Source organism: Saimiri boliviensis, chromosome 3 (genome assembly GCF_048565385.1).
Source record: "Saimiri boliviensis isolate mSaiBol1 chromosome 3, mSaiBol1.pri, whole genome shotgun sequence".
In the NCBI taxonomy this organism is placed as follows: Eukaryota; Metazoa; Chordata; class Mammalia; order Primates; family Cebidae; genus Saimiri; species Saimiri boliviensis.
Genome location: NC_133451.1, coordinates 9,032,376 through 9,058,355, shown reverse-complemented (window position 1 = coordinate 9,058,355; position 25,980 = coordinate 9,032,376). Strand labels below are relative to the sequence as shown.

General features: G+C 54.0%; 1 protein-coding gene across 2 annotated transcripts in view; it reads left to right on the top strand.

Annotated features, from left to right (window-relative positions):
• The first annotated feature begins 1,129 nt into the window (after positions 1 to 1,129).
• WDR1 (WD repeat domain 1) overlaps positions 1,130 to 25,980 on the top strand; it is a 42,975-nt gene continuing 18,124 nt past the window's right edge. The window contains exons 1-5 of one of the 2 annotated variants that reach the window (XM_074395892.1): positions 1,130 to 1,349; positions 1,778 to 1,899; positions 13,962 to 14,052; positions 19,358 to 19,505; positions 20,582 to 20,762. In XM_074395892.1, coding sequence (XP_074251993.1) covers positions 1,334 to 1,349; positions 1,778 to 1,899; positions 13,962 to 14,052; positions 19,358 to 19,505; positions 20,582 to 20,762 — 558 coding nt within the window. In that variant the 5' untranslated portion in view covers positions 1,130 to 1,333. The remainder of the gene's footprint in view (positions 1,350 to 1,777; positions 1,900 to 13,961; positions 14,053 to 19,357; positions 19,506 to 20,581; positions 20,763 to 25,980) is intronic. The other variant, XM_074395891.1, reaches the window with a different exon arrangement.

Genomic DNA, 25,980 nt, shown 5'->3' with positions numbered 1-25,980 from the left:
CGTTTTCATGATTTTAGCTTCTACTTCATGAAACTTGGAGCCCCTAGAGACGTAAGCTGAAGTGGTTAGATTTCCCGCTTTGAAAGGATGGCTCTCCTACCTGGAGGACACAACAAGGTGGGGGAAGATGGGAGATAAGAAACATGGGCACTAACAATGATGAGTTACGAGAGAGGGCTGTTCTGGAGTAGGCAGCGAGAGATTAACCCGGTTACGTTCCTAAGCAGAACAGACCTTCCAGATTAAAGCAAGCAGGAATCACCAGAGCCCGAGTTTCACGTTTAGCTACCCCCAGGTGCTTTGCTTCTTCCCATTTTTACAACCCTCCTAGCACCCCTGGCAGCCCCGAGAAAAAGCTTGCACCCACCCTACTGAAAGGCGAGACTGAAAAGCTCCAACACTTCACAGCCCCTGCTCTCCCCGACAACGGAGGCACCACCCGTTTTAGGAATGGAGCTCTGCTTTGCTTAGAAAATAAACCCTGGCGTCTTTAAAAGCGACAAGCGCTCCCCCCACCCCCTTTTTTAACTTCAAAGCTTTTCAAGAAGTTGAGAGAGAAATAGCACGAATTCGGGCCTGGCAGAGAGCAACCCCCAAGTTCCTGGTACCAGCAACTACTTCAAGAAAGAGCATTTAACTGTGCTTTAAAAAAAAAAACAAAACAAAACGAAAAGCTTCTCCGTTTACAAAACTTGAGTAGCAGGAAGACTGACGGCTCGTGGAGGCCCGGAGCCAGTCCGTAAGCAAAGGCGGGGGAACGCCCGCCACGCGGACAGAAAGCGCCTTCCAGGACCCCCCCGAAGCCCGCCCGTGCTTCCAGCGCCGCTAAGCCCCAGAGAGAGAGGTTCCCAGCAGCCCAGCCGCTACAAAAACCACGAGCAGCACAGCATTCGCTTTCTGCTTCCCCAGCCGGTTCTGACGCTGCCAACCGCTTGCGCCGCCTTTTCAAGGGTCCGCGGGGCGTGGAAACGTCACTTCCGGGGCGGTCCCGGCGGGCGGGGCGAGGCAGGCGGGGGAGGGGCGCGCCAGGTCCGCGCAGGCTCGCCGGGGCCTCAGCCGCCGAACCGAGTGCTTGACTATATATGGTCAAAGCTGGGGGCGAGCCGCGCGCGGGGCCGCGCTTCCGGGTTCGGGGCGTCCGCAGCGGCAGCGCGCAGGGCAGGCGCGAGCTGGCCTCCGAGCCCCGGCCTCGGACCGCCCCCTCCACGCCCGACACGCCCGGCGCCGCCTTCCGGCCCCAGTCCCCCGGCTCTGCCTCGGTGAGGTGTGATTCCCAGTGCGGGCCGGCCCGGGAGGCTCTCGGCGAGCGCGACGCGGTAACAAGTGGGCGAGGATGCCGTACGAGATCAGTAAGTGCCGCGGTTCGGGGCTCCCAAGCGGCCGCCGCGATGCCCTGGCCGGGTCCCCCGGCCCTCCGCTCGGTGCTGGGAGGAGGGGGGGTCCCTGGAGCTAGGGAGGGGTGCGGGCGCGGGCCGGAGGCGTGCCGGGATCGCACTCGGGGGTGCGAGACGGGACCCCCCGCCGGGGGGCGCCCCCAGTTTGGCGCCGCGGGCCACGCCGGAGGAGCCCCGACGCCCCCGGAGGGCCTGGCCCGGGACGCGGACCAGGAAGTCGCGCGGTCCGCGGCGCTGGTGGAAAGCGGAGGCTGCCCTCCAGGCGCAGGCAACAGGTGACCGGCTGAGACCAGTCCGGGGCCCCTTCTCCTCCCTCCAGTCCTCGTCGTCCCCGCTCGCCTAGGGTTGCCCTGACGTGCCCCGCCGCGTTTGTGTCTCTGCAGAGAAGGTGTTCGCCAGCCTCCCCCAGGTGGAGAGGGGCGTCTCCAAAATAATCGGCGGCGACCCTAAGGGCAACAATTTTCTGTACACCAATGGAAAGTGCGTCATCCTGAGGAACATCGACGTGAGTACCCCCTCCCCTGGGCGCGGTTCCGCTCCAGAGCCGCCTTGGGATGGGGGAATTCGCCTTCCCCTCCACCCCCACCTCCTGTGCAGTGGCCGGAGGAGGGTGAGGGCGCCACGCCCCCTCCACCGGGAGCCACACCTCGGAGCCCCGGAAGCCGGCTTCAGATTCACCCAGGCCCCTTTCTGCCCCTTCTTGATGAGGAAACTGAGGCTTAGTTCGCTTCTGTCTGTGGCCATAGCACCCTGAATGCGCCGGATCGTCTCTGATTTCGGGAGCTAAGCAGGGTCAGGCCTGGTTAGTACGTGGATGGGAGATCAGATTAATTCGTTCCTTAAAAGCAAGGGCCCCGGATTTGAGGGATCAGACTGACCCATTCGGCCGCTGCATGACCTTGAGAAGATTGGCGAGTTGGGCCTCTCTGAGCCCCAATTTCCTCGTCTGTAAAACAGATGATGAGATGATGACCACCCCCACTTCCCCTGCTGCCTGGGCGGATGGAATGAGCTGCTGGCGTCCCTCAAGTCCAGCGGTGCCTGGTGCACGTTGAGCAGTAACTGAATGGCACTCAGCTAACTCACTGTTAATACCCCGGTCTTCCAGTGTGGCAGAGCCCGGACAAACACCCAGGCCTCTGAGCCAGTCTGATCTGCCACCATAGATCTGAGCCCCAAAGCAAAAACAGGAAGCAGTGTGTTCCTATGAATCATTCTCTGCAGGCCTCCGGTACCCAGGCTGAAAAGGCTTCTAGAGCCAGCTCCTTGGGAAATCCTTGCAAGTTCATGTTATTCCCCTGTAATTATTGGAATGACCCAGTCTGCCTGTCAGCCTCCCTCCCTTCCTGGGTTACACACGTAGATGTTGCTTCTCCCTTCCTCAGCCTCAGTGATGGAACTGGGGGTGGGAGTTAGAGGTGCCAGCATGGGCGCTGGGGGATTTCTCCTATGCTGTGCTTAGTGGGGGCAGCTGGCAAAAAAGTGTATGATTTGATTGATTCCATAGCCATACAGGGTGGTTAAGTTAAAGTGAGCCTGATTTCCCTTGTCGATCAGACACACTTGACCTCCAGGATGCCTGCAACTGGCTGAGGGAATGAAGAGTGTCTAGTCCTCAGTTTCCTTCTCTGTTAAAGGAGAAGCATCTTGGTCTGAAGAGCTGCAGGCTCTGCCCCCATCTGTCCGGTTAAGCCAGCCAGTTGCTGCTGTTCTCTCCTGGAAGACAGAGCTCTACCTGCCTAGAATTGCTGGGCACCTCAAATGAGGGGGTGGGTGGGTGTGAATGTACTTTAAAGGTGCTAACAACTTGCTAGTCACACGGATTCCTAGAAAGCCAAACTTCCTTGCTTAGAACTGGAGAAACATCACTGGGATCTAATGGTAATGACCTAGAGTCTCTGGAGGAAGGTCCTGAGATTTTTGAGAAAATAAAAATTGAGACAGCCCTAAAGGGATATGTGGTAGTTTGGCAAATAAAACGCACTAAAGCATCCTCAGGGATACAGAGAAGTAGGATATTTGGTTTTGCCCCTAGCAAAGCCTTCCCTGTCATTGCAGTCCTCATTAATTTCCAGGTAGGGGACCTCACATGAAGTACCTGCTGTGCATCTGGCCCTGTGCCAGCTTCTTAAACTGCAGCATCTCGTTCCACCCCACATGGGCCCGTTACTCTAAAGAGGAGTCGGAGTTAGCAAGATGAGGTAGGCCAGTAACTGGAACTGATTCCAATGGAGAGGCCATTCAGGGACAGGCACCCCTTTGCAGGGTGCATTTTCTGGCTTGTGAAACCCATCCTGCCTGTTTCCAAGATCTGTGTTCTTATTCCTTCCCCATGGTTTGCCATTTTCTCCTGAGGGGGGTACCCTCTTTCCCTTCTCATCTATTTTTAAGTTTCCGCAATGCCAGGTTAGCACGAGATGCTACTAATAGAGCCCTCCCTGGGCTGGATGTAGATCAGACACTGAGGCTCTTGTTAGTTAGATGGTTGGACTGGGGACTCAAGTAAAAGTGGGTAAGATTTTCTTTTTAGGGCAAAGTACTTTTGGGGAGAAAACGATACGAGTTGGCATGACCATTCAGGGTATAGGAAGGAAGATGGTCAGGTCAGAACGTAGGCTCGGAGAGGGAAGAGGGGAGAAAAGAAGATTACGACCAGATCACGGAGGATCTAACAGGTGTGATTGACATCTCAGACTCAACATACATACCCCAAGCCAACCTGGAGTTTCCCATGTCCTCTTACCCAGAAGGGAACTCCACTCCTCCAGCTGTTCAGGCCCCAAACCCTGGACTACTGTTTCACTCCCCACTTTGCTTCTGTGCCACATTTAATTTTAGCAAATCCTTCTGACTCCATATTCAGAGTATCTTCAGAATCTTAACAGATTTTCCCTGCTTCCTCTGCCCCCATCCCCAACTAAGCTATCTTCCCCCACCGGAATTATTGCCCCCCAAACTCCCCAAAACCAAACAGGTCTCCCTGCTTTCACCCTTGCTGCCCTGGGGTCTGTTTGCAGCACTGCAGCTGGAGTGGTTGAAACACAAGACAGGTCTTGAGTGGCCTCCCACCTCGGGGGTCCGTAACGCGGCCTCGCCTCACAGCTCCTCTTCTCTCAGCTCTGGCACACTTGCCTCCTTGCTGCTTCTGGAACGTGCCACACGTCGGTCTTGGGACCTGCTGGTTATTGCCTTTGCCTGGACTTTCTTTGCTCAGATAGCCGCAAGTGTTCTGTTTGGTTTCTTTTTATTTTTTAATTTGAGGCAGAGTCTCACTGTCACCCAAGCTGGAGTACAAGTGCAGTGGCATGATCTTGGGTCACTGCAATCTCCACCTCCCAGATTCAAGCAATTCTCCTACCTCAGCCTCCCAAGTAGCTGGGACTAAAGGCACACACCGCCACGCCTGGCTAATTTTTTTGTATTTTAGTAGAAACGGGGTTTCACCACATTGCCCAGGCTGGTCTCAAACTCCCAACCTCAAGTGATCCACTTGCCTTAGCCTCCCAAAGTACTGGGATACAGGCATGAGCCACCACCCTGGACCTTTCCCTTTGGTGTCTACTTAGATGTCGTCACCTTAGTAGAGGGGCTTCCCCTGGATAGAATTTTTCATCTCCAGCCTTCTCTGTCAGTGCTGACAATCAGTAGAAAGCAAGCCAAAAAGCAGGCCAGTGCTACCTACAAGCGTACGTAAGTATCTGCCTGTCCCCCTAACTGACATCAGCTCCAAGCAAGCAGGGCTTTCCCCTCTCTGTTTCAGTCACTGCTGTGTCCTCACCTAGAAGAGTGTCTGGCACACAGTAGGTGCTTAGTGAGTTACTCGTTGATTAAGAAACCTGGAAGACCAGGTTGTCTTGTGAAAATAATAGGCAGCCACTGAGGGCTTACTGCAGGAGAATAGGGAAAGCTCAGCTCTGTGGATTGCCAGACCTAAGTCCTGTGGAATCCACCTTTCAAACTTAACAAGCGAGCACCCTTGCCAGCTTTCCACTTGGAGTTCCCTCTGTCGTTTATTTTGTTGACTTAAAAACTGTTTTATAAACCCAGCATAATGGTACTTCTTAAGCTTTTAGTAAAAGGGTGTTTCTTATCTATTTCTTTGAACACATCCATCCCATTGCCTCACCTGGAGAGGCCACTCTCCTCTGCAGAGTGAAAGACTATGATGGGACCATTTAGAAACTAACATTCCAGGAGAGAGTTCCAAGAATAGGATTCCAGTGAACCACGTGTACACTGTTCAGACGTTACTTCCCCACGGTGAAGGGATGGGTGGTCTATGCTTTAGGGTCTAAGGAAGCCTTCCTGCATGTGCTGGTACCTGAGTCTGGGGTGGTTCCTTCCAGATTACCTTACCCTGCCTGTATTACCTCTGCCTCTTAGGACCTCTGTGCAAAGACTGGGAAGGGTCACCCCCAGTGGCTGTGAAGGAGCCTGCTTGTGATTCTAAACAAGGCACAGGGCCATCCTACAATAATTATCCAGCCTGTGTAGTGCCAGTAGACCCTGCTTAGGAAAAAAAACAGCTTTTGCCTTACAACAGAGGCCCTCTTGTGTGCTGCTAGGCAGCCAGCAGATTTGCCATGCAGGCAGGTTTGGGGCCTGCTTTTTAAAGTATCCGGTTCCTAGATTCCAGAACTAAAATACACATTTGGAAAAGTGACGTCTGTAGAGTTGAGTCTCTGGGAGTGCAGGGTTTCTAGCAATTTGACGCTACTGTGAGCCCAGGCGCAGTGTCAGTGCACTTTTCTCCTTGAACATGGTGCAAACCAAGTCGGGGGATATCGGGCTCACTCTTATTTCCCTTGGTGCCATCTGCCACCGTTCACATGCAGAGGACTCTGCTGTGTTGCCTGCAGGCTGCGAGTAATGGTGGTGGGACCGAGGACTTGTGGACTGACCTGGCTTCTTCTCTGGAATTGCATGCCTGCCGAGTCCCTGCAGTGTGTCCAGATGGCCAATCGGCCTGTAGGGGTGCAGGATGCAGGCCCTGCCCACGTGCAGCTCACTGTCCTGGGTGGGAGTGAAATGAACTCTAGGTGGCAGAAAGAAGTGGTGCGTTGGATTATCACCTGGGCAGAAATGAGCAGACAGCAGCACCTGCCAGGTGCAGAGCCGGGAAGCTCCAGGCCTTCAGTCTGACTACCCGACGGCAGAGGAAGCAGAGGGCGCTGGGCAGCCTTCATCTCAGAAGAATCTGAGTGGCTGCGGGTGCCCATCAGCAGGACGCGGGGCTCCTTCCTGCAGAGCAGACCACATCTGGGAGGCCGGAAGGGCCAGGTGCTTAGGGACTGTGACTGTGGCACTGAGTGTGAGGGGAGTGGACGGGACCCAGGCTGGGGAGGTCCTGGTGTGCAGTGGTGGCAGGCATCTCACGCAGCCTTACCATAGCCCAGCCCTGCTCTGAAGGCCACTGGAACCATTAAAAAGTCTTGCAGACAAGTAATCAGATCAAGTCTACAGTAGGGAGAAGTTCTGTAAGATCTGAGGCAGGGAGGCCACTTGGAAGCTGCTCAGAGATGAAGAAGGTGTCACTTGCAGGTCCTTTTTGGATGCAGCCATCTCTGGCTCTCAGGTCTCTAGCACAGGTTCACTAAACCCCTGTCTTGCCAAGCCATACCAAAGCCACAGAGTACCAGGGTTAAAATCGGTGATTCTCAAGGAGGGGTGGTTTTCCCCACCTCATTTCCCTGAGGGATATCTGGCAGTGTTTGCAGGCATCTTTGTTCCCTAGTATCTGAAGTCAGGGATGATGCCAAACATCCTACGAGGTACATGGCTGTCCTTCCACAAAGAACTATCCGGCCCCAAATGCCAGGGGTGCCAACATTGAAAACCGAACCTTCAAAGGCACCAGGTTAAGTGCTTAAAAAGAACAATGCCCTGGGTGCTCGGGGAATGTGAGGGAGGAGCCAGCTGTGCCACAGAGTAGTGGAGACAGCTGCTGGAGAAGCAGCACATTTGAGCTGGGTCTTGAAAGATGGTAAGAGTTCTCCAGAAGACACACAGCAGAGGTGGAGGGAGACCCGACAGGAAGTAGCATGTGTACCTAGGTCCCCTCAGCTCCGCTGTGGCCTCCTGTGGGTTGCTTTTGGTACATTTCTTGCCCTATTAGAGGTAAGGGGTGGGATACTGAAGCCATCTTTGAGGTCAAAGAAAAGGTTTAGCCTCATACTTGGGACTAGTGGAGAGATGGCCCTGCCCAAGAGAGATTGGAGATGCTTCGTTGGAGTGTGACCTCCACCTTCTGCAAGGCCCTTCTTAGGGACAGCTGTGGACACAGGAAAGACCCCCTATATACCTCTTCACCATCACAGTGGCTGGCAGACACTCCCTGCCCTGGTGATGTTCTGTCCTTAGACCTGCAGGTCCTCAACTTTGGGCACTTGCTTGTCACTTCAACACATGGGTCTTGCCTGCTCTCCAGGGTCTCACCCAGAGAAAGGCCAGCATCCCACCCCTACCTCGCCCCACTGTCCAGTCCACCGCATACCCCTAACACCTCGCTGGTCTTTGCTGAGTGCATTTTGTGCTGGTCTGTGGCTGACACTTGGTGTGCGTGCCTCTTCTGTTTCCATGTCTGAGAGGACGGAATGTTATGTGGTCCGTGTATGATTTAACCAGGCTAATTGGCAAAGCGTCTTCAAAAGGTTGTCTGGGCTCTGACAGGTACCTCTGCATTTGTCTTCCTGACTGCCCTGTTGGGTGGATGTCCTCTCTCTTGAGAGGTGAGGATGCTGAAGCTCTGGAAGGTGCTGGGATTTGAACTCTGGCAGCCACCCCCAGGTCTACTCATTGGTGAGGCCCTGATGGGCCCTGGGTGGGGTGTAGAAAAGGGAAGACTTAAAAGGGAGGTGGCAGTGTCCTGTCCACACGTAGTCCAGTGAGGGGTACTGCTGTGTGGGACCACACGGTGAGTCCCCCCAGGCCTGTTTCAAGGCAGCTGAGGCCAAGCTGGGAGGCAGGAAGGGAAAGTCGTTCAGGGTGTGGCGGCCTGTGGGTGAGGACCCCTGCCCTCTGCCAGCTCAAGGAGCTGCCTGCACACAGTCCGGAAGCACGCAGTTGGTTGGCCAGTGCAGACTTTACCCTGTGTTAAAGAATCTAACATCGGGACCAACCATAAGGAACAGAACAAAACCACAGGGAGGAGTAAAGGCTGCCACAGACGGTCCCTGATTTTCAGTGGCTTGACCTAGGATGGCATGAAGGTAGTGAGCATTCAGTACATCCCTTGACTCACAGTGGTGTTAGTTACCTGCTCAAATCCCATGGCGAGTCAGGAGCAGCTGGCCCTGAGTTCAGGTCCTGGCCCTGCAACTTACCAGCTAGGTGGCCTGGGGCACATCGCCCAGTGTCTGCCTTGGTTTCTTTGTCATGTGGGATTATGCAGTTACCTTCCTTACAGTGTTCCGAGAGAATCCACTGACGGGTCCACCCAGGGCCTGGCTGAGAGTGAATAGTGGCCAGTGGGGATTTGTTTCTTCATAAACAGCTACCAGGCTCCAGCCAAGTTCTGGTCTTTGCAGGTATTTGACAGTTGCAGTGGTGAATCAAGTGTGAACCCTACCAACCGTGGGGTCCACATGCTGCAGAAGGCAGGTGGGGCAAAAATGATGTGTAGTCCAAGGGAGAAACTAGTGAGGGCAGTGGGGTGGGAGTCAGGGAAGGTGGGGGCTCAGGGTGGGAGAGACCATTTCTAGCTTGGAGCAGCAGGGAAGGCTTCTTGGACGAGAGGGCCTTTGCCTACGTCTCAGAAGCTATTTAGGAGGAGGAGTTGTGTTGCAGAGGTTTACTTTACATTCCTGCTTTGGAGCTTGTGTGTTGTTATTCAGCCTTGGCCTTAGCTGTGGTCACCAGTGGACAGAAGGACCCTGGCCAGTTGTGCTTACGCAGGTCAGCTACGGCAGTAATGGCTTTCAGCCTCTGTTGCTTGCAGGACCTTGAAGTATTTAGAAAGCCAGTGTCCTCCCTGGAAGCTCGTGGTCACTTGGCGTGGGTGGACCATGGAGGACACCTGAGGCTTTCTCTGGGGTTCCCGGGGACAGTCGGCAGCTAAAGGAGAGCACAGGAGGCCCCTTCAGCAGTGTTGTGTCATCAACTGCTGAAATGTTTTTTGCTTGAGCAGGTATCTCCAACCTTCTAGTATGTTCCATCGGGTTCACTGTGGACCAGGAGCTGAGATACCAGTGCCAAGCCTTGAGACCCAAGCCCCAGGACCCAGGTTCATCACAGCCTACCTGTAAATTGGAGTAGTGACCTCTGATCCCTCTACCACCTCCTGAGACTGGGAGGGCATAGAAATGTGAGAGAGCTTTGGGAGGCTCAGGGCTTGGTAATTGTAATCGATGCTGCCTGGGGCATAGCACAGTTAAATAACTGTACCTTCTGTGCACTTGTTTGCATGGCCTGTATATTATAGTGAGTCTCAGGTAGGACAGAAATTGTACAGGTGCTGGGGGCAGTTTATTTAGGTTTTCCATTCAACAGGATTCTCAGAAATAGACTTGCTATTCCTGGGCAGGATGCCTCAGAGCACAGGTGGAAGGTGGGGCTGGTGGGACCTGAGGAGGGTGTGACAGAGCAGAATGATTTCCCAGGGTCAAGTCCAAAGCTTCTGCTTCAAATGGGCACCGCTGGGCCTTGAACCAGCCCTGTGGTGGCACGGCCTGGTGCCCCCACGTGCTGTCATTTGCCAGCGTCCGCGGGTCCTGGGTGTACATTTCGTGTGTGACTCCTTGATTGCTGGCTGGTGTCCATCATGTCCTTGGAGGCCGCCTGGCCTCCTCCAGGGGTGGTGGCAGAATTTTGAGGCTTGTCCCGATGTCTCATCCCAGCCCAAGCTCATCACAGACCCTGGTCCCCAAGTGGGGAGGCCCCCAGGGAAGGGGTCTGGGGCAGCAAGGTAGAGGGGCTGCATTGGTTCCATCCTTGAGGGTGCAGCTGTGGGTGAGGGCCATGGGTGTTGGGGTAGTTGGCCCGAGGAGTGGCTGGCAACATCAGGGAGGCAGCAGGGCAGTGGTGAATGGGCTGAAGCCTGGGGGCAACTGAGGGGAGCTCAGGAAGGGTGGGTTGCAGGCTGGGCCATGAGGTAGTCAGGGTTGGATTTGAAGGCCCTTGATGGAGGGCGGAGATGAATTCCAAAGCCTTATCGCTGCCCCAGGAGGAACAGGAAGACTGCATTGAAAATGGCAAAGGTATAGAGAAGGTGGGTTAGGAGTTGGCAAGGAAAACCGGGTAGGCCTGGGGTAAGGATCAAACGACAACCTCCCACTGCCGAAGCTGGCCCCGCCTGCAACAGCACAAGAAGAAAGCCTGGGAGGAGGAGTGTCCTGGGTGGCAACTCCAAGAGTGATCACAGTGGTCGCCCCCAGGCCCCCAGGGAGATGGCAAGATGGAACTTCTGCCCACAGCAGCACTGCAGCTCTTGGAATTGGCTTCCTGCCCTCCCTGTCTCGTATTACCTATTCCAGAGTTTTTTTCCTACATAAACTTGTCAACCCCCAATCTCATTCTTTCCCAAGATGGCAGGAGAGGGAGGAGGCTGGGGAGAGGGGCACACGGAGGGTGTCAGAGTGCCATCTCGACCCAGCTGATCGGGAGGGAGCCTCACAGGCCGAGTGACACATGGGGGTGGGAGGTGTCTTTCTGGCTGTAGTAAGCAGCCTCCCTCTGTGAGCTGAGGAGCTGGGGAGGAGGCTGCTCTGACTCAGACGTAAGTCATTATCTGCAGTTTGGAGTATCTCAGCCCCCACCGCTGACCCAGTTGTATTTAGAATACAAACGAGAGTGAGTGATTCATCAGCTGGCAGGATTCTGGTGCCCTTTGGGGTTTTTACACATAGCCCTGACCATTTAGGGGAAGGAATTTTTAGGAGAACTTCCTCTCGTGCCCCTTCCTAGTCATCTTCCATCTCTGGATACCCTCCCCAACCAAGGGCCTGTGGGAACCCCACCCTTTCTAAGGCAGCACGGTCTGGGGAGGAGGTCACCAGGCTGGGAGAGCCCATGAGGCTTCGGCCTTGACATGTGTCAGGTGGGATAGGTGGTGTGCCCCGGTATGTAAGCATGAGACCCCCTGCCCCAGTCAGCTGTGAGTAGACACCAAACATTGTCTTGGTGGGGCTACCTGTTAACTGGATGGTTTTTTGCCAGGTGCTTTGGGTTGGGATTTGTCAATGTCAGAATATAAAGGACTAATTGAAGTGGGAGAGGGTTGGATTGGGCAGACATTTGATAGATAGCAGGCATCTTAGTTTTATTGAGGTGTAATTTAGATAGAGTTGAATTTGTCAGTATTCAGCGTATGGCTTGGATCTTGACAGATATCGATACAGACCTGCAACCACCACCCCAGTCATGACAACATTCCCGCCACTCTGGAAGGTGCCCTCCGACCCCTTCCACCCTCACCCCCAGCAGCTGCTTATCTGCTTTCTGTCATGGGGCTGCCTTTTCTAAGATCATCTTCCATGTGAGGAGAGAGGCAGTGCGTAGTATTTTCTGTCTGGCTTTTTCACTTCTCGTAATGTGTTGGAGATGGATGCTGCTTTGAGTGCATTTGCACTTTGCTCCTCTGTATCACTAAGTAGTGTGGTGTGGAGTGCATGTAAGTTGCATGTTTCTCTGTTCACCTGTTCATGGATATTTGGGTGTTTCCAGTTTTCAGCCACTGCAAAGAAAGCTTCTGTGAACTTTGCTCATGTGTCTTTTGGTGAACACGCGCTTGCATTTCTCCAGAGTAGATAACCTAAGAGTGGGATTGCTAGTGTTTTGTGTGAGTAGTATATGTTTAGGTTTGTAAATAACCTGCCCAACTCTTTTCCAACTGTACCATTTTGCATTTCCACCAGCAGTGTGTGAACATTCCAGTGTCCCCACCCCTCCATCCTTGCCAGTACTTGGTGAGGTCAATCTTTTATTGATTCTAATGAGTACGGAGTGGTATTCTATTCTAGTTTTGAGTTGCATTTCCCAAGACTAAAGACACTGAGCACTTGGTTTCATGTGCTTAATTGTTATTCATAGTATCTTTGGATAGACACCTTGATACCATTCTAATTTCACTGGCAACTGATTATCCCAAAATGCATTAATTTATGACAGGTGTCTATTGTATCACTTAATGCTGTATTTAGTTTTAGGGATGAAAGATAAGGTCTGCGTAAACTTCTTTTTTTCTCCCCAAAACCACTTATTGAGATGGCTAGTGACATAAACATCATGTTAAGCAGGTCACAGCACAGTTGGAGGAGATGGACAGGAATGCTAGGGACTACGATGTGTGTTGTGCCATCCCTGGGGAATAGTTAAATGATCTGGAAGCACAGAAGAGTGATATGGTTAGCTTGGGCTGTACTCAGAGGATTCATGGAGGAGGGGACACTCCTGTTAGGCCTGATGGGTGAGTAGGTGTCCACAGGCAGGGAGAGGTGCTGGGCAAGGGCACAGCCTGCACTTAACAGGATGGCTGAAGGTGGGCTGGAACTGAGGTCTGTGCTTCTCTGGTCTCAGTCTCGTGAGATAGGGGCAGTGTGGGGTTCTTGTGATCTGGAGGCCCCTCCGGTCTTGTGGCGGGGTCTAAGGGAGATGAGGGTTGGGTGGCAGCAGGTGGGGGCATGCTAGGCGTACCCAGGCAGCCTCACTGGAATCCGATTTGTCCTAAGCTTCAAGCCAGCGGGAAGCTGACTCTTTCAAAGAGCACTTGGTTTGTAAAAAGCTGACAGCAGGTATCAGAGATTAGATAGCCATGTCTTTATTCCCTCCTAAAAGAAAGCTTCACTGTGGAGACAAATTGAGAGCAGCCCAGTGTATGTCTGTTTCTATTTCACTGAGGCCTCCTGCGTGTGTGTGCGCGCGCGCGTGTGCGGGTGTGGGGAGGGAGGTGCAGGGATCTACTTTTAGCATTTTAAAACCTTATTGCTGAAGATGCTTCTAGTCTCAAATGTTGGCCCTGTTTTTGCCACAAAGTCCACCCAGCCTTCTATCTATCTGTCTGTGAAAGGGAGTGGGGAATTGACTTTTCTTTCCAAACCCAGGGTTTTGACAGAGAGGGCTCCCACAGCTTGTCCCGCTCTGCTCCTGCCCAGCACAGCCAGGCGCTGTGTTCAGGGTCGGCCACTAATTGGCAGCCAGGCGAGCTGGTCCTGAACAGGGCAGGCTCAGCTTGGAAAGAGAACAGAGCACTGGAATGAATGCAGCTTCCCGCAAATGGGAGGAATTAGAACCATGGCCTCTTTCTCTGATGACACTTTCGTTTTGTGTATGTGTTTAACGGATATATTTGTTCTGTATTATGAAAAGTACAGAAAAGCAGATATGGAAAAACCTTGTTCTACAATCATCGACTAAAGAAACTGAATTAAAGTAATGTAAACTTCTCTCACCCAGAGATGGGTAGGCAGGCAGTAGTTATGCAGGCAAGTAGATAAGCTTCTGCGATTTTCTTCATGAAGGTTTTAGCGTCAGTGTTTCTTGGTATACCCTTTCACCCCAAATCTGTTGATGTGGAGAGCTGGAATCGTGGCTGCTTCTCCATTCCTTCTGTTCATTCTGGGTCTCCTCCTGCAGAACCCAGCCCTTGCCGACATCTACACGGAGCACGCCCATCAGGTGGTGGTGGCCAAGTATTCGCCCAGCGGATTCTACATCGCCTCCGGAGGTACCGTATGGGGGGCAAGGCTCGTGGACACCTGTAGGGGCCTGGGTAGAGCTCAGGGCCCAGGGCGAAGCTGGGTTTCTGGCCTTGGGAGAGTGGGAGGAGGGAGGGTGGGGATAGAGGAGCAGGGTGGGGGTGGCGGGTTAGATTAGGGAGCAAGTGTAGTTTCAGCTGAGGCTAACAACGTAGAAAGCAGGCTTGTCCAGCGGGTGGCCACAGGCTGCATGTGGCCCAGGATGGATTTGAATGCAGCCCAACACAAATTCATAAACTTTTTAATACCTGATGGGTTTTTTTTGCGTTTTTTTTAAAACTCATCAGCTATCATTAGTATTAGTGTATTTTATCTGTGGCCCAGGGAAGTCAAAAGATTGGATATCCCTTGTATCCACGTATAAGCTACCAAAATGCCCCATTTCAAAACTGGCCTTAGTTCTAGAATAGAAAGTACACTTTCTAGTTTGTAGTATTTCAGTTAGTCCCAGCTTGCAAGTCAGCAGAAAGGCCACCGGGAGGTTGGCTAGGGACCTTTCCTGGGAAGCCATGGCATGATGCGCTGGAGCCTGTGTGGCCCGTGTGCGTGTGTGTGTGTGTGTGTGTGTGAGAGAGAGAGAGAGAGAGAGAGAGAGAGAGATAGAGATTTGTTGTTTTGTTTGGCGTCATCCTTACCCACTGCTCCTTTTCCAGTACCTAGCACAGTGCTGGCCTCCAGGAAAGTGCTCTTGTTTTATTTCCGGACTGGGCCTTTGCTCTCTGCAGCCTGGGCTTTTGTGTGGCTCAGTGGGAGGCTAGGCAAAGGCGGAGGTGGAGAGATCTTTCCTCTTGAAGGGTGTTGTTTATTCACTTAGTTCTTTGAGATAGAGCTTTTCCTATTTACAGATGGGAACAAAAGGCACAGGAGAGAGAGTGGTACTCCCTCTAGAGTGGTGGCCCATTCATTCATTCACTCACTCATTCATTCATAAGCTCAACAGATATTTACCTCCCGTCTCCCCTAGCCACCTGCAGCCCAGGGAGGCCAAGTGAGGAAGCTGATGTGGGCCTCGTCAGCCTATTTAGAGAGGGACGGCTGTGACCACACTAAGAGAGCGAAGCAGCAGAAAGAGAGGGCGGGATTCACACTTGCCATGGCCCTCCGCCTGTACCACCCTACGTGTGCACAGCAGCCTATCCTGAAGGGTTTGTGGGAGATGGTGGGACTTGGGGTTGGGGAACACCTGGGTTTGGCTCTTTGTTTTGTGCTGTTATAACAGAATGCCACAGACTGGTTAATTTACAGCTAACAGAAATGTATTGGCTTATGGTTCTTGTGGCTGGGCAGTTGGACATCAAGGGCTGGGCATCTCTCAAGGGCCTTTTGCTGTGTCATTCTGTGGCGGAAGAGCAGAGAGAAAGTGAGAGAAGAGGAACGAGGTTTGTCCTTTTATCAGGAACCCACTCCTGCCATAATTTCCATTCCCAAAGGCAGCGCTCTCATGGCCCCATCACCTCTCCTTAGGCCCTGTCTCCAAATGCTGCTGCATTGGGGATGAAGTTTCCAGCACATGCTTTTGGGGGTCATAATTGAGACCATGGCAGCCTCTTACTAATGGTATAAGCTTAGTTGAGTGACTTACCTTCCTGGGCCTGAATTTTCTTCTGCAAACTGGGGTTGCTGGTGTCTGCCTTGTAGGGTGTGGTGAAGGAGCTGGTGAGGCATGAATATGCCCAGCATGGCTTTTGCACTAATGGGTACTTACCCCCTGGGTGACCCATTACCTGTCACAAAACTGGGGCTATGTTCTGATGAAGCCAGGCCGCCGGGTGAGCTGGCTGACTGCTGCTGGCAGTTGGCCATGGTCACGATGAAGGGTTGGGCCTCGAGTCTGGCTCATAGTAGGCATGTAATGGTTTTTGTGTTTAGATCTTCTCCAACTCCTTCTGTAAAACATGCTCTCATTTACGTCCCATGATTCATTTAGCTCTGTGATTTATTTTTTCCCCAAGCCCTGCTTGCCAGAAAAAGCCTCTTCATTTAAAGCCCCAAGATATGGCCCAAATGTCTTCTACATGTTTAACATAGAGTCAAGTGCTTTGAGAAGTTTCTTCTCAGGAGAGGAATGCAGTTGGCAAGGCCTCCGCCCCTGCCTGGCACAGTGTCCCTGCCCTGTCAGCTGCAAGCTGAGAGCCTGCAGGCCCAGGCCTGCCCTCTCCCTGGTCCCCAGAAGGGTGTCCGATGAGACAAATCAATGGAAGGCTGTTGCAGAGACTGTTGCAAAGGACAAACCACATCAATAAGTGGCCATCGTGGGACGCTGTCCTCCCTGAAAAGTGCCCTGATTTTGTGGAGGAGCCAGGGGAGTTTTGGGCCATCCCCAGATCCAGGTGTTCTTGGACGAGATCACATTTTATGTGTCTGATACATTTCTTTGAATAGAGCGAAGCGATTGTTAAAGCTTACACTGGGACGTTTGCTGCAGAGATGAAGTTGGGCTAAAAATAGTGTGGTGGGGGGAGTGGTACAGAGGGAGGGGGCTGAGAAAGAGCTGTGCTGGCCCACTAAGTGGGCTACCCAGCAGCTGGCTCCAGCCCTCTGTGGGATCTTTAGACCCTGTCATTCTAACTGGTTCATGACTGCTGGGTTGGACCTTGGGAAGACGCCAGCACTGAATGCAGTGGTAGGTCTGCCCTCTGGGAGCCCACATTCCCAGGGGGCGGTCCTCAGAGTACAGGGGTCATTTCTGGGGCAGACCCAGGTCTCTCTTTTCCTGAGGTTATTTCCATGCTTGTGATCTGCCTTGCTCCATCCCCTTGGCACTGGGGCCATCATTCCAGGCTGGCCTTGGGAGTCAGCAAGGGCCATGTGACAGGCGTATGGTTTCCCCATAGGCCCAGGGCAGGCTTCCTGGAGGAAGGGGCCATTAGAAGTAGCTCACGAGAGATGGCTTGGCTCTGGGGTACAGGGATGATGCAGATGCGCTGAGCACAGTGGCTCTTCTTGGTGCAGCCCCTTGTCTCGGTGAGTTTGTGGAGAGAGGGAGCCCTTCCCATCCTTATTCTGTCCCCTGCACGGCTGGTGGTTAACAAATAACTGAAGGTGTGAATAACTGAAGGTGTGCGGTTACTGTCTCCCTCCCCTCTGGACTCTTAGCAGGGCAGGCGCTTAGCCTGTTGGGTTCACTGCTCTGCCTCCAGCACGGGATTTGACACCCAGCCCCTTGGTCAGTGTTTGGCAACTTCATCAGGGTTGTCGTCATTAGACTGGGGTCTGAGTGCCTGCTCCCTAGGTCCCACTGTCTTTCCTACCCCAGCTGCTTCAAAGAATAATTACATAAATAAGCAGGGTCCAGTGGGAGGGGGCTGATGGTCTGGTAAGAGAGGCAGTAGAAAGACAACTGGGAAGCCAGATCTGGAATGGAGCCTGAGCTGATGGGCGGAACAGGCATCGGCTTGCTGAGCCCAAAGCAGTGGGACCGCTGGGCTGGCCTGTGTGAGAGGGTGGGACACCCTCTGCCTTGTTCTGGAGAGTATTGTCTTCTCCATGGGGCAGCACGGGCCCTGGGTGGGCCTGAGCACAGCAGACCATGTGGTCACATGTACATACGTGAATGTGTGTCTGCATATGTGTGCATGTATGGCCACATGTACATGTGTGGTTATGTATGCTCCTGAGTATAGGTGCCTGTCTTTCCTGCACACGCTGCTCCCCTCAAATGCTGCATCCTCCAGTGACTTCCTCTCCTGACCTCTTCTTCCCCTCTGCCTGGCCCGTTTTATCAGTGAAAGGACTTAACTAAGCAGATCTCCTTTGGAACTCACCTCGGGCAGCACAGTGGGTGGTCTTCCTGGACCTGGCCCAGAGGCCTGGGCCCTTCTGGAACTCCCCTTAGTTAGTGCTGTTGGCTGGATTTGGCATCTCCTCTTACCTGTCCCCGCAGCTGGCCTGAGAGCAGGATGGTCCTTATGTGCATCTCCCGAATCTCAGGGCCTGGCTCAGTCTAGGCCCAGGCTGTGTGTCTTCCCAGAAGCGAGGCATCGTCAGTGGCCTGTGCAGAGCCTCAGTTATTTCGTGGACTAGTCTCACCTGACTCATAACGAGCTCTTGCTGTGCACTGAGGACTAGTTGGAGACTTGGCACGTGTTAACTCATGGAACCCTATAGCTGCCCCATGAGGTACCTCTGTTATTTCCCCACTCTGGATAGGGACACAGGCCACATTGTTTGCTGAGCCCCACAAAACCTCTATGTGGCAGAGGCTGGATTTGAACCCAGGGCCCCTGTTCCCAAGGCCTGGCTCTTAGCTGCTGCCCTCCCTTGAGCAGCCCAACCCAACCAAGAAAACAAAAGCTCTTTTCACTGGAAGCAGCTGTAGAGTTGTGTCGGGTGTTAACATGGCCTGAGGTTCCTGTGGAAAAGCAGGCGCCCTTAACCTGCTTAGAGGATGGGGCTGAAGTTTTAAGCTGTGAAACCTTGAGAGTTACTCTAGAATGTTCCCATTTCTTCACGCCAACACAGTGCTCATTTGGAGAGGGTGTGTCAGGATTGGGACTTGGTACTTGGTGACAGGATCATGGTGGGGGTTTGGGGGTACGTGGCCCCCAGTGTTGATTCTGTTACAATTGGCTGCCCACGCTCCAGTGAGAAGAGAATCAGCCTCAAGTTCTGCGTACAGTTCTCCTTCCCCCGCAACACCCACCTCCTACTCTCACAAAAGAATCTTACGCTTGGATTCCTGTAAGTCTCGGAGCCACTCGGTGTGTGAGTGAGGCTGCTGATGTGCCAGGCAGCGGCACACTGTCAGGGAGCCAGGTCTGCAGGACCAGGTGGAGGCCGCCAGGCCACGCTCAGGCATCGCACCGGGCAACCCCCTGCACGCTCACAGCCACACGCCTCATTTCCAGAAGTCACTGCAGCAGCTGCGCAGGAAAGCCATGTGTAGCCAGTGTTGTCTCATTGCACAAAGGTGGCCTGAGGCCCACATGTTGTTCCGATGCCCTTACAAGAAAAGAAATGCAGTAAGGAAACTAAACTTCTTCTTGACATATTGGAGTTTTGCCATCATGTGTCCCTGGGCTGCTTCCGATGCCTAAGCAAGGTTTTTTATCCAGATGATTTCTGGCAAAATGCAGAGGCCCCCAATGGCAGGCCTGTGGAATCACGGGCCCTGCCTTAAGAGTGGTTGAATATAGTTTTTCCCTAAGACACGTTCTCTTCACTAGGCCTTTCCCTCCAGAGTGCCTAAGCAACCAGACACGGTGTCGAGTGGGCCTGTGGCCATCGCCCTGGCCTGGCAGTGACCTGTGGCTCTCCCCCTGCTGTGTCCCACAGATGTGTCTGGGAAACTGAGGATCTGGGATACCACGCAGAAGGAGCACCTGTTGAAGTATGAGTACCAGCCTTTTGCCGGGAAGATCAAAGACATTGCTTGGACTGAAGACAGTAAGAGGATCGCCGTGGTCGGGGAAGGAAGGGAGAAGTGAGTCACTCTTCTCAACCCCTCCTTGCCTTGTTCCCGCGGCTCACATCCATGTGCCATGACCCTGGTGGGATGGGGATGCAGTGGTGTCTGTACTAACTTGTACTCGTGAGGGTTGAGCTCCCTGTAGGCGCCAGCCCCTGCTAGGGCTGGCTCTGGCCACACGTAAGGCAGAACGCCACATCACAGTGGGTTTGTCGCCAGGGCCCAGCACTCATCTCTCCTCTGATGTCCTGAGTCCCTTGCCTCCTAGAACTCCAGCTCTCATGCCCATCTGCAGGCAGCAGGAAGGGGACAGTGAAAGAGCGACACTGCTTCCATCGGGGTCCCCCACAGCAGCTGCCCCACGAAGCTGCCAGGGAGGGTGAAACTTTCTTCCAGCGGGACACCTCCCCTAAGGGTCTGTGATGGAGGAGTGAGGGCAGTGATGCTTGCTGGGTGGCACTCCGTGGCTCCATCCCTCAGGGGCCTAGTGACTGGTGAGTGAGGTCAGTGCTAGAGTCCAGGTTTTTTAAATTCAAGAACAGTCAGGGTTCCCTCTACAGCACTGTGGGTGGCCATAAGCACTTGAACTTGAGAGTGGCATGTCCGTGTCCCTCACTGAAAGGCACTTTTTCGTACATGTGCTAATAGGTATTTTTCCATGGTTTTTCAAGTCATTCCTATTGGCCTTCATTTGTGCTTTATTCAGTAGCAAATTGTAGCTAAAACAATGCTTTTGTTGAATGTCAGCCAACCTGTAGGGGATGGTAACTGTTTTCCTCCCGACAGAATGGTAAGGAGAGTGGTGAAGCCATAAAGTAGCCGCAGGTCTTGTGGCATGGGGCCCCACAGACACACGTGCCGTCCCTTCCCACAGGCGCTGCTTCATCTGGTTCTTGGGTCCTGTGGACATATGCCTCGTGGAGCCAGAACCCCAGTGCTTCCCTCACTTGTCCCTGTGGCGGCCTGAGCTGCCTGCTGACAGTCAGTCAGTCCATCCTCTGTGCACTGGCAGCTCAGCTATCAGATTGCTCTCCGACCTTCTGGGATTGATTTTTTTTTTTTTTGTCTTCCACCCTTTTCGTCTTGTCAAGGTTCGGAGCAGTCTTCCTGTGGGATAGTGGCTCTTCTGTGGGCGAGATCACGGGCCACAACAAAGTCATCAACAGTGTGGACATCAAGCAAAGCCGACCATACCGGTTGGCCACAGGAAGCGACGATAACTGCGCTGCATTCTTTGAGGGACCCCCATTCAAGTTCAAGTTCACAATTGGTGTAAGTGAACTTTTCTTTTTGGATGAAATTTGTGGTTTATATATGAGGCTAGCAGAGGCTGAGACTGTTTAGATGCTGATGGCAGAGAGACCACGGCTTATGCCACATATGCCATGATACACAGACAGAAGTGGGCTCCCAGGGGTATGCAGAGAGGGAGGACTCCCCACCCAGCCCTTGTCTTCCCCAGGCCCTCGGCTGGGCATGAGGGGTTGTCACAAGGAAGGGCCTTGCCCTAGCACGATGTGCACATGTCAGGGGTTGGGGCAGGGACTTCCCTGAGGCTGTGTAACCAGGCGAACATCTGGGACTGGAGGGGAGCCTGCAGGGCCTGCTATTAGCTGAGCCACCAAAGTGGCAGAGGAAATGAGCTTGCAGGATGTCCATATTGGTCGCAGGCCTCCCCTAGAGACAGGGCAGAGACGTGACAGACAGCTAGAATGACAGATATTTTGTCTGTGGAGGAAATGTGCCACAAATGCGGCAGTCTAGTGCCGCAGGATTGGGGTGTAGATGGCAGCATCTCAGAGACCCATGGCCCGCCTGCGCCCTGCCTTAGACAAGTACTCAGGCCTCATCTAGCCTCCTCACTTCTCCCATCTGCAGGATGGGGGTGTGCAGGGGCCAGCAGCATCTGAGGGTGTTGACTATAAATTTGAAGTAGGAGCAGCCACCTGGCAGGTCCGGGGCATCTATGTTGGCCATCTCCCTGCCCTGGCAGTGCAGGAGTCTAGGCAAGCCCAGCAGCCTATCTCAGCACGGCCCTGCGCTCTGCCCTAGCTTTCCCAGTCCTGCTTGTGCTTGCACTGTGGGTGGACGAGAACAACACATCCAGAAACGCTCATTTTAGGGACTAATGATGTCCCTGGAGGAGGTTGTTTTTGCAGATTGGACCAAGGTGTCGGGGCTTCTGTCTCGGGGCCATCAGTGGTTTTACTGTCTGCCTCATGGAGGATTTATGAGATCGTGTCCTTAAAGTGGCTCACTGAGGAGCACTGTCCATTTTAGTGAAGTCATGCCATGAATCATAAATATCCACACAGTGCAGCTGGAAAGGGCGAGGACAGGACCCACAAAGTGGACAGAACTTCCAGAGACCGTTCTTGGCTTAGGGTACAGGAGGGCTTCCCAAGGATGCCCATTTGTGGTGAAACAGGCTTCATTTTGTTGTGAAGCCACAGGCTGAGCTAAGCCTGGCCAGGCAGGTGAAAGCATAGCGAAGCCCCTGTGTGCAGCTGAACACGAGGTAGCTTTCAGACCCTGCTCCTGTGGCCACCACTTGATGGGTAGGTAGTGGAGACCTAGCTATTTTGGGAGCTGTATTGAAGGCTGTGTTTCTTTGGTGGGGTGGAGGGACAGTGGAGCAGGCTGAGTAATGCTGAGTCAGCTGTGCACCTCTTCTCAGCCCACAGCAGGAGGAGTTAGCTCAGAGGCTTCTATGGTAGCCTGTAGCCAGAAGCCTGTTATGGGTGGGGCCTCCTTTGCCTGCCCTGGGATGGTCATTTCCACTCTGCAGATGTGCATTAAACCCAGCACAGCTTGCTCAGAGGGGCAAGGGGAGCCAGGGTTTGTGCCACGGGTAGGCTGGAGCCTGCGTTCTTCCACCAGGCCGCTGTGCCACTGTGTGCTCGCTTGGGGGCTTGGCCAGAACGTTCTTTCTCTTTCGTTGTCCTTTCTAACTTCAGAAAGGACTTCGCCCACAGCCCGGCCCAGGAGTGTTGGGTAGAAATGTCTGCCCAGCTATCCCAGCTCCATGGTGGGCACCACCGTGTGTCTCTGTAGAACCCACAACCATGGGCCCTGCCTGGGAGAGATGAAAAGGACTGTGGCCTGGCACAAAGCTAGCTGGCTCTGCCACCCTCGGGTGAGTCGTGCCTCCGGGCCCTCCCGGAAACAGGGGGACAGTGACCATCCCATGCTGCACCCACAGCTGCAGGGAGGGTGTGAGAGACAGCAGTGGCCATCCACATGCTCAGGGAACATGTGTGGCCTCAACTGCCCATGCACAGGAAGGACAGGAAGGGTGCTCAGGGACCCACACCTGCCCAAAAATGCCTTCCGAGGTGCTGATGCACTTTGGGGTGTGTCTGCACTTAACCCCTCCAAACCCCAGAGGAAAGCTGTGGCCACGCACCGCAGGACCAACCCCGCGACTACGGGGAGCGCGTGCAGGCTGCGGAAACTGAGAGGAGGCGTGAGTGCTCACTTGAAGCCCAGCCACAGCCGGCGTTGAGGACACCGTGGGCTGAGCATGGCTGGGCTTCCTCCCATATGTGGGCTCCTCTGATGCAGTCAGAAAGCCTGGGATGTGGAAGTTCTTGGGAATTAGTTGAGCCTTTTATAGTAAAAGATTTTTAAAATTGAAGTGTATGTGGGAATTTTGTATTTTAGAGGAAATGAAATTCCACTTACTGTGAAATCCACACTGCAGTGGTCTTTTTTCCCCACACCTGTCCTTCCACAGCCCATGACTGCTGCGTCGGGGCTGCCTTTGCCTCCGCCCCAACGCTCAGGCTGCGGTGACCTTAGCTGGCCAGGCACCCTGCTCCAGAGGATGAGTGGCTGTGGCGGCAGCTCAGGCCTGTCCTCATCTGGCTTTCCCCACCCACTCCCTGCAGAGGCCCCATGTGGCCGGGACCAGGAGACTGCCTGGAGCTTGGGGTGCAGAGGTGGGGTGGCAGGTGCTTCCCTCGTCACCTGAGTGGCAGAGGGACTGGCAGGTGACTGGAGAGGGACCAGCTGGGTCGAGTTGGAGCTGCTTCCTTAAAAAGGAACATGGCATGTTCTGAAGGCGTCAGTACAAGCTGAAGCAGAACTCCCATGATGCTGTGCCTAAACCGAAATGCAATCTGCATTTCAGAGGAAAACAAGAGGGGCCTTGCCTGTTGGAGTCTGGTGGGCCACCTTCCATCTCACTGGCCCATGTTTGGGGGTCACATGGCTTTCCCTTTTTTGTTGAACAGCCCATTGTGTGTAGGGCGAGTGTGGACTCCCGGCTCAGCATGAGCCAGGTTCCCCTGTGTGCCCCTCAGCCTGAGGGATCATGGCCCAGCTTTGGTCTTCATTTGCCAGAACCTGAATGGGGCTCCAGGAAGATGGGGGTGGAGGAAGATTTGGCCAGGAATAAGCCTGGGTGCTGGCTCATCCCTCCCCAGTGACACTGAAGACATGGTGGGTGAGCTGCAGTGGGAACTCCCAGGATCACAGGAGAACAGTCCTGAAAGGAGACCCTAGGCACATTGGTCTTGGTCTCCAGTGCTGGCCTTCTGCGAACCCAGGGTTAGGTTCCCTTGGGAGGGTCTATAGCCTGAAAAAGGGAGGGTGGCAAGACCATCTCCCTCCCTCCCCCCATCTCACCCATGGGAATTTCTTCACGCCAAGCAGGCCCCTGGGATAGGTACTCTCAGATGGGTTTAAAGGCCCCGCTGAGTTTCTCTCTGTTGTCTGCCTTCGCCATGCACATTACTTGCGCCAGGTTCTTTGCCTCTGGCCATCAGCTTCCTCCGGTCGGGTGAGCGGTTGGCAGTCTAGGATGACCACATGCCCCCTCTGGAGTGTGGTTCAGAGCTGTGTGCACGTTCCAGGTCCTAGGAGTTGCACCGGATAGTTTGTGTTTAATGGTTACTTAGAGCAGCATGTCTTCCTGGAGACCCAGCCTTACAATGCGGACCTGGGGACTCACTGCCAAATCTAACCAGCTGAGATTCTAGGTAGAAAAACGTTTAGCATGGGGGGCTCCTGGGTTCCCTCGGGGGGTGGCACTGCTCCCTCTGCCCTGTTACCTCCACCCCGTGGGGACCTCACACCTCACATAGGCTCTCCCGCTTGAGGCTGGAGCCAAGCATGGCTGGAAACCTCCGCTGTGGCTGCTGTCAGCAGTGCTGCCTTCCGAGTAGGTAACTCTCGGTAACAGGTGACAGAAACAGGCAAGGTTTCTGGTGGTTTTTCTTTTTCATATTTCCTTACTCAAGACAGAGCACAAGGCAGATGTTTCAGCCCTTTCAGCCTGTATGGTGGCTGCCAGGCCACGCCCCTGCAACAGGCGTAGGACCCCTCCCTGGTCCTCAGCACATGCCACCCCTCCTGTCAGCTGGCCTTGCTCTTCACTGGGCTGATGGCTGACTCCTGAGGACCAGGGGCTGACAGCAGGGAGGGTGACGTGGCCCAAGGACGGTTAGTTAGGATGAGCCTGTTGTTCCTTTATGTGGTCCTTGTTCTCCATGGAGCGTGGTGACTGAGCTGACCCTTCCCAGGTAATGGGAGAGGGAGGCAGGTACAGAGCTCCTTGGTGCCCCTCAGCCGAGCTAAGTGGGTCGGGGCCACAGGGCTGCCTCAGGGCACTTTGCAGGGAAGTCTGCTGGGAAATGAGGGAGGGGTGGGTGGGCTGAAGGATGGGAAGCCAGAACCATCCTCTCAGGTAACAGGATAAAGGTGTTTTGGGAACACCTAGTGACCAAGGGCCCAGGAGGCCCTGTGCTGGGCTTGTGCAGGGTGAGGCTGGGCACAGGGGACTGAGAGCCTGTCCCCTTCCACCAGCTCATAGGCGTGTGGACAGCATGGCTGGACACAGGTTATTTCCATGGTAAAGGGGGGCTTGTGGTCCTCGTGTATACAGGGTCAGCTGAGGCTGGTGGGAATGGGGTGGGCTCCCAGAGGGTTCCTGAGCTGGCCAGGTAGGTATGAGCATGTGTGTGCTGGAGTCAGGCCAGCTGGGGCCTGTAGCGCTCTGTCCCTCTGTGATGTGGACACGGATGCCGTACTTAATGATTACCTAAGTGCTTCAAGCCGCGGTTTCCTTGGTGGTGAGAAGGGGCGTGTTGGCAGGAAGGAGTGAGGACTGTGGGGAGGAGGCCTCAATAATGCAGGTCAGCCTTGGCTGACAAGGGAGGACAGGCAGCAATGTGGAGCAGACACTGGGCCATCCACACCAGGGGTGATTATACTGCAGCCCCGCTGGTTGGCAGGGGCCCGGGAGGGCAGCCCCAGGAAGCTGCTGTGCCTGAACTCCCCGGGAGGTTCCGCCAAGCCCTCTCCCTCTTTGTCTGCTGGCCTGGCCTCCCTGTGGAAAGGGCTATTTTTAGCCCTCGCTTTTTTTGGTTAATGGGCTTTTTGCGGCTTCTCCCTTTGAAGGGGCTATTTTAGGAGCAGACCTCAGTCTCTGCATTTGGACTACTTGGCTTGAGGTGCAGGAAAAGGTGACAGGGATGAGCTGCTTGAG